Here is an 8,567-nt window from a genome sequence, read left to right as displayed (position 1 = left end):
GAGGGGAGCGAGATGGGTAAGAGGCGCAGGTTACAGAGGTCGTACGATGACAGGGACCTCAGGCATGAGCAGGGTGACTGTTACTGTCTCTCTCCTGTCACGGAAAAAGAACTTAATACCTTGAGACCTCCAGAGATGTTGAAACATCTGAGTGACGGCTTGATGGTGTGTATCTGCGCCTGCGTGTGTGTCACATGTCACTGAGACAAGTGATTCACCTGCCTGCTGCTAATTGTAGGCCTGTGACAATAAAAGTCAAACTGATCGGGAAGTGAGATATGACAATTTCAGCAGTCAAGACATGAGTGATTACTGGAATATTTAATCACATCTCAGCGTTGAAGATCGCTTGTTCTCGGAAAAACATGTGCCAGTAAATCGGCTATAATAAAGGACAGATGATGTTAAAAAAACAAAAAGGATCTGCAATCGTGTCTTTTTCTTGTCCTCAAAGATAAAGTGGTTTCAGAGGGATTTGACTTCCCATGAGATAAATCGGTGCGCAACATGATGTTCACTAATGTTTGTGCATCTGTGTGTGAATGTTTGCAGGGTGTGTCCTGGGAAGGCAGCGCCAGAGCCAAGGTTTGGTTAGGTTTGCAGACCGCTAAAGCTTTGGTGTCGCTACAGGCCCTAAAACACACTTCCAACTGACAGCCTCCCTGTGTTAAACTGCGAGAGAGAGAGAGAGAGAGAGAGAGAGAGAGAGAGAGAGGAGAGAGAGAGAGAGAGAGAGAGAGAGAGAGAGAGAGAGAGAGAGAGAGAGAGAGAGAGAGAGAGAGAGAGAGAGAGAGAGAGAGAGAGAGATGGGGTTTATTATTGCACAATGGCTGCTCTGCATGGTAAGTCAATCTGTGTTTTTCACTGAAAACATTATGTTGTTAATCTTTATAGCAAATCAAAGTCTATTAGCCAAGCATGTTTGGTAATGTACTATCAGATTCCTCTCCCTTCTGATTAGTTTATACATGCTCATGTTCGATGTTTCCATCCTAGTGCTTGTAAACCATGCAGCAGGTTCCCTTTAAAACACCCAGCCCTACTACAAAGCTCGTAAAGCTGTGCTGTGGGTCTCTGCTGTCCCTGTGTTCTGCTTTTCTCTTTTTTTCCACCTCCTTCTATTTAATACATAGAAAGGTGGAGGACAAAATAGAGAGGAAATAAAAGAGTTATCTAGAGAGAGAGAAAGGAAAATAGGTGGGGGGAATGGGAGAAAGGAGACATTCGGTATAAATTAATCAAAAACGGTAGAAATATTGGAAGGTGAGGCAAAAGGAGAGGTAGAGAACGGGGGAGTGAGAGGGAGATGAAACTGCTCTTTAATCAGTGAGGGGCTATATGGAGGCGGGCCGAGGTGCCTACTGTAATCCGATACAGGCTCGCGCGAACTTCGTGCACGCACACCGAGACAGGGGATTGAGTGAGCAGTCCTGCGCGCTGCCACAAACCCGGCGGAGAGCGGAGGGGAAGGAGCGCACTGACGGAGAGAGAGACTGCGCGTGAGGGAGAGAGAGAGAAGCGGTATAGAGGATCGTGTTCCAGCGGAGAGACGCAGAGTTTGCAGGAGGACATCGGACAGGCGGCACGTCTGCCTTCACCAGATCACTTTTACGCACGCACGCCGGAGCTGCCTCTACACAGGAGATCTCGTGTTTGCGCAAGAACGGACTGTTATCGGGACAGTATTAGGAAGATAACCGTTTGGGAAATATATGTTTCTTTCTTTAATCACAGGTGCATTTTAAGAAGTAAATGCGCAGTTGGGAAAGAGAACCGGAGCAAAAGATTTTGGGATATTTGATCAAGAAGAAGAGGAAGCACGAGTGACATTTTTTTAGGTTTTTTCAAACTTAATGGACGCTTGCTAATGTTTTTGATGATCCTTGATGGTTTTCACGTGTGATTTTCACTTTTTTGGCATTTTATGATTTTGTCGGTCAGCGAGTTTCAGCCAGGTTTATACCCCCACGCGCGCTGAAACTGACAGGGGGACACGGGGCTGCCATCTGTGCGCACCGCAATGGATTTTGAGGCTGATTTCAGATCAATTTGCGCACATTAGTTTATTTTGTTTACAAGAGGAAGCACACGTGGACAGAACTCGCACAGATAGTTGGTAATATTTTTGGAGAGCGCGCTGTACGCAACCAGGCATTTGTTGTGGATTGTAGCACTACTTCTGCGCTTGAGAGAAACTGAAAACTGTGAAAAAGAGACTTTGGACTTTAGTGTTGTCTCTGATATCCAAAATAAACCACAGAGGAGGAGAAGAGGCTCTTTTTTCTCCATATCCGAGGAAAAATATGGATTTATTCATATGGCTTTGTGGATGTTTACTGGCTTTTCTCTCGCCTTCAGCGGTTAAAGCAGAGGAAGGAGGTAAGTTTGACACTTGTGCTGCCCGCTCAAATCACACTGTCACATGGAGGTGTTAAATGGGAATCAACCCGCTCTTTTAACGGAACATCACCCCAATCCACATCACAAATATTCGTTTTTAAAACACATTAAAGATGGAGTGTTTCGTAAAGGACAATTGGTGTTTCACGTGTAACAAAAATGCGTAAAAAATGTTAAAAAATAACATTGTAGGAAACCCAAATGATTACGCTAAGGGGGCCTACATTAGCCTTCAATTTCTTCCGAATAATGCGTTTATTATGACAGTCACTGGTACGCTGATTAGTTCACAGTTAGGAGAGAGATCCTTATTATAGGATGTCCTGTCTTCATTAACATCATTGACCCATCTTGCAGTGGGAATTTAGATATAAAAAGTGAGTTAATAACTTGCAATAAGTCTTGTACTTGTTATCCCTAATAAACTTACTCGGGTTAATGCTTAATATCGCCTGTTTCACTTTTATAATTATCAACTTTTCCATCGCCTCACTGCACTGCTGGTTCCGCTCGTCTCTGATAAGGGATGTTGGGACGCTGGCTTCCTATCAATATTGATTGTTGTCGTCTTGAAAAGATTTTAAACATATGCTGTTAATTTTAATCTGCAGTACAATCAATGACCGTTCTCAGGAGAGCCGTTCAATCAGGAAAGATCACTGTAATAACCTCCTTATATTCGTATCGGGAGTAATACCAGTAGTCTTTAAGGTTCAGGAGAGTTCATGAAGACGTTATCGCGCTTGTATTATTGTCATTGTCTCTATAGTTCAGGTTTACAACATTCCTTAAAAAAAATGTTAACTTGAGGATTCAAGATTAATGTGCAACCCGAAACGCTTTTGTTGGTTGAGCGATGAGGAGGTGGTGAATGTGACCGGGTTACTGTCTCCGTCTGGAGGCAGGCACAGGAGCTCCTTACGCATGGAGGTCCGAGGCTGAGAGGTTCTTCTCAAGTCTGTCTGTGGCTGCATTCTCTCTGATGGGAGACACGAGACACAAGCTCTGCGGTTTGAACTCGATTAAATGTTGCACGGCTAATTGTTAGTTCATTTCACTGGTAAAAGAGGTTAATTGTTAGTTTTTTGCAGGTATGAAAACAATATTTAGGCACATAGTGAACACTGCAAACATATTGTAATGCATGATTGTCCCTTTGGTTTAGAATAGAAAAGTATTTTAGTTCAGTTGGTTAACACAAACCTACATGTGGTGTTTATGGGTACCCTGATGGGTCTCAGCCAGAATGTAGAACTATTAAAACAAATGATCTTGAAGAAAAGTAAAATTGTTTTATATTTTACAGTTGAAGTCCCTGCTTTTTTATGGATTTAGAGGCAAAACAATCTGTTTTTGTCACATTCATAGTCTCCAATGATTGCTCAAAGTTGTCTTAGCAACAAAAAAAGATTGACGTTGTCCCAACTTTTGCTTTGATACATGTATTTGTGTGTACACAGCTTATAATACAGGGAGTTGAAAAACACACCTATGAAGAAGTTACTTGCATTCTAGGTTTAATTGATTTAGAGCTTATTCAGGAGGCTATCCGGGGCTTTTTGCAGATCTCATGACTTGAATTCAGTAGCCCGTCTGCCAAATGTTGTTTTGGAGGAAAAGCAGCGTACAGGGAGTACAGGGAGGCATTCTTTACCTCGCACTTCACCTCTGATGTGAGATAGCCTATGTGCCGTGCCACTGTGAACAGGCGGTTAGGGTGATGTCACCTCTGAATGTTTAGTTCCTCCCAAACTATTGATAAGTGCTGACACCAAATGTACAATCCATAGCAAATCAGGTCCATTCCAGACATGTAAAAACATCTTAAAATGGACTCTATTTATTAATTGCAAATTAGCAAGTATATGAGGTTATGATAAAGGCAAACATTGAAAAGGAAGTTGTGTTGTGAGGGGTAAATTCACATAAACTTTTAAATCTGACCAGGGTTTCTTTTCCGCTTTCAACCAACAGTTTAAGTTCTGCTTTTAACCATGACAGGTATCTTATTACATATCTTATGTCTTTAAGATATAAAGATTACCACGAAAAAATACTTGCATGTGATGTTGTGAAAGGCACTCACAAACTAGGATTGATTGATATTCTATAATTTTTCTGTCACTATATCACCCTAAATTCCCTAGGGGCACTGCCTCAAGCTCCCTTTAGAGATCCCACTGGTGGTACCCAGAGAACCACTGGAGCACTCACACATGCTCAGCAGTAGGCGATGCAGGATGAAGCTTCCTCAGCATTAAACTTTTTACAGATGCATCTGTCTCCGGAGAGAAGAGCAAGGGAAGCATAGTGAGACTAAGAAGTGTATATATAGCGAGCGGCAGGAGGGAGGGATGGAGGGCGAAGAAGTAACAGAGACAAACAGGCAGAGGGAAGCTGCAAAAATAAGTGAACGAAACGGAAGAATGATTTTTAGCCTCGCTGTTTGATCCTGTTTCTTCATTCCGTTTGATCACAGCTGTGCCTGCAAGGGAGATAAACGGACATAATTGGCCACTCAAGACCAGCTGTCTGCTTCTATAGTGTCTCTGCTGAAATGTGCTGGATGATGAAACAGGCGTACTGTGAAGCACAGTGTAAGAACTAAGCAAGCAGTGGGAGTGACTTGCCCACAGGTATACAGTAACAACTGGTTTATAAGATTTTTTTTGATGGATCCAACAAATCTGATGGGATTGTTTAAAGTCCAAAACAGAGGGGAAGACATGTTGTTGTCAAGGTTTTGAGCTTGAAAAGTTTACAACTCTGCCTATTGTCGGGATTTTGGTTGTGCATAGACTTGAAATGGACGACAAAGTGGTTGGAACTTATCAACCACAGATAAAGCCGGTATAACCGGTATACCCGGCTTTATCTGTAACATTTAATATAAATGGGAACATAAAGAACAAAATTAACTTTGTGCTGTATTGTAAAAGACTCAAAAGTAGAAATTGAGACAATAAATCCTTCAGGAAAATGTTTACTGAGGTAAGAAATCAATTGAGATGTAAGGGTCATTTTTTCAACAAGTCCCTCCAACTCATGGAGTTGGAGGACCAAATAGAGACCAAATAGGTCAAATAGGTCGATGAAGACAGCAAGAAACAACAATTTGCGGCGATTGCAAACGCTCCGGAGGGTCGTATATTCACAAATAACCCTCTCTGGAAAATCCTAAATTGTAGAATAGTTTGGCCATTAAAATGCTTTTTGATTAGATTTATAGCGAGAAGTGTATATTTTACTTTTAGATTCCAGGTTCAGTGGATGTGTAGGATCTATAGTTTGATAGATATTACGAACATTATTTGAGGGAGGAGAACGTGTATGTCTTTCCCCCTATGTAAAGTTAGCGTCAACCCTCACCGGGTGAAAACAGTATTTCCGGTCTCGAAGTTTTCATAATAAAACCGTATTCCCCTCACCGTTAAATGATTTTACAGCGATATCTGCCGTACTCATCCACTAAAAAAATAAAGTTTATCCTTGTTAATTACACAACATTAATTGGTTTAAATTGTGTACAATGCTTTTTTATTTTTCCCATAGGTTTTTCTCTTTCGATTCTGAGAGGCACATTTCTTTTTTCAGAGGTTTTGATAGGCTAAAACATCGAACTACCCGTAATCCTCAGCTATCGTTGAAGCTTGGTGATTGGATGTTTTAGCCGCAATGCACGTCGGGACATGGTGTTTATGCGATGTGAAATCCGAAAACATTTATTAAAAAAAAGAAAATAATACTTTATTCTGAGTGTGCTTGCTTTTCTCTTTGAAAGTCATCACATAACGGCATTGTAATACACGGTTCGGCTGCTTTAAATATTACATATCAGCCGTAGTTCTTTATTTATAGAGCCCTGATTAGAAGACCTTTGGACAAACTGGAAGAAATGCCGCCGAAACTGAATACGTGACGTGTCGTGGATCCTAAATATATCAGCAATTAATAACATCTTCAATTTCTCTTCACACAATACGTCTCCTCGCAGTATCAATAGTAATTCGGCTGACTTTTATATTTGATCCAATTGGTAGATAGGCTGTTTACACCATAACGGTGCACAGCTGATAGAAAGGGACTTGTAGTTTTTAAAGATATTACTGATTGTCTTTGAATTAAAGAATGTAAATACTGAGTTGAGAGAATAGTCAGGGGTTTTGGATGATCTATGGAATCACAATTTCTATAGCTTACCATTAAATGACAGATATACCTCAGATATTAATGTGTAGAACTACAATATGTGAAATAATATAGCAATATCCAGTAAAATTATGTGAAAACATGAATAAAACTACACATCTTCAGATGTTATACATAAGTGTCCTACACTAATAATACAAAGTTAGTATGGCATTGTATGCTGTGTGTTATTTGTAACATCTTCACAAAGTATAATTTATTGTGTTAACACTGTAAACTTGATCATTTTTTAACCCGCACCGCCTAGTGGTTAAAGCACGTTATTGCATTTTCTTGTTGAATATGTTATATTTGATTAACAATTTTAAATATTAAGAGTATACTACATACAAAATAGGGGGGAAATTAAAGGTCAATGATAGAAATATAGAATAGAAAATATCAAGAAGATACTGTAAGTGATCTCTACAATAAAATAGTTTAGTGCAGGACGTACAAAGATATTAACAGGAGGATGTAAAAAACAGACAAACTAATAAGGCTATATTCAAACATTAAAGAATACTTTAAGTTAAGGTCTTCTTTTGAATAAGAAAAACGCTTTGGGGGTATCTACAGATAAATATTAATTCTGACAAAGTACTTAACGTCTAGTATATTGAACAGTTTATTTTGGCACTTGACAATCACCTTTCCCTGCATTTTACTCAGGTTTAACTAGAAGTCTGACTTAAGGGTTGTATATATTTCACATCATTAATCAGAATCTGTAAAGTAACTAAAATAAAGGTAGTGGAGTAAAAATACCAGGTTAACCTCTGAATTGTAGTGGAGTAGAACAAAGTGTAATAAAGTGCATGTTTTAAAAACATTTCCCAAATTGGGATCAATAAAGTATAGTCTGCCGTGGTTTCATTCTATTTCAAAGAGCTGTTTGACGCTCGGCGTTGGGTAATTAACAAGGATAAACTGATGTTTTTTAGTTGATGAGTACTGCAGATATATCACTGTGAAATCATTTGACAGTGAGGGGAATACTTACGGTTTTATTATGAAAACTTCTAGACCGGAAATACGGTTTTCACCCCGTGAGGGTTGACGCCAACTTTACATGGACGCTGTGGAGAAAGACGTAGTATATTAACGTTCTCCCGACGAGACCTCAAATCATCTTCGTAATATCTGTCAAACTACAGATCCTACACATCCACTGGACGTGGATTCTAAAAGTACAATATGCACTTCTCGCTAGGAATCAAATCAAAAAGCATTTTAATGGCCAAACTATTTTACAATTTAGGATTTTCCAGAGAGGGTTATTTGTGAATATACGACCCTCCGGAGCGTTTGCAATCAACGGGAGCATATGCCGCAAATTGTTGTTTCTTACACGACCACTAGAGGTGCTAAACTTTAAAACGTGACTATAGGTCGTAATAAGCTGCTGAACAATCAACCTATTTGGTCGTTTTTTGGAGGAGGACAGGCTGCATTTTTTCATAGACTTCTATCGATTTAGAGTTATTTTGAAAACTAGTGAAGTCCCCCCCTGTTGGTCATTAGGAGGAATGCAGGTTTAAGGCACTTCCGCATTGGCTTCCCTTTTCACACCCATATAATGCTTGGTTATGAATGCTTTTACTTATTTACTAACCCTGAACTTTTGCCCCAATTGTAACACAACCTGGTGCTGTGCCGACCCGTGGGGGTCCGGCTTGAAATAATTAAATGTCACATTGATGGAGGACATAATGCCATGTAAGCTTCATTTGGCCATCGATAAAACAAACCATCCATGTCATTTGTTCACACGATGGGGTTGCACCCTGTTTTGGCTCACCACACAATTAATTGACGTTCTTTATAATGACTTTGTGTCGGAAAAGATTATTTATTAGCATGGAATATTACATATATCATAGACTTAAATATAAATGTTGTTGATCTTATTATTTTGTAATTGTGTGCTTCTATACATAATGACTTGCATATGAAGATTTGAAAAAGGGCCATTGGTG

General features: G+C 39.8%; 1 protein-coding gene across 3 annotated transcripts in view; it reads left to right on the top strand.

Annotated features, from left to right (window-relative positions):
• The first annotated feature begins 1,425 nt into the window (after positions 1 to 1,425).
• The window catches only part of LOC307028848 (neuropilin-2-like), a 109,080-nt gene continuing 101,938 nt past the window's right edge, over positions 1,426 to 8,567 (top strand). For 2 of the 3 annotated variants that reach the window (XM_079664197.1, XM_079664196.1), the window contains exon 1: positions 1,426 to 2,379. In XM_079664197.1, the coding sequence (XP_079520323.1) occupies positions 2,304 to 2,379 (76 nt within the window). In that variant the 5' untranslated portion in view covers positions 1,426 to 2,303. The remainder of the gene's footprint in view (positions 2,380 to 8,567) is intronic. The other variant, XM_079664198.1, reaches the window with a different exon arrangement.

The sequence above is a fragment of the Notothenia rossii genome, assembly GCF_949606895.1.
Source record: "Notothenia rossii genome assembly, chromosome: 2".
NCBI classification, from domain to species: domain Eukaryota; kingdom Metazoa; phylum Chordata; class Actinopteri; order Perciformes; family Nototheniidae; genus Notothenia; species Notothenia rossii.
The sequence above is the reverse complement of the archived record's forward strand: the minus strand, read 5'-3'. Positions and strand labels throughout refer to the sequence as shown.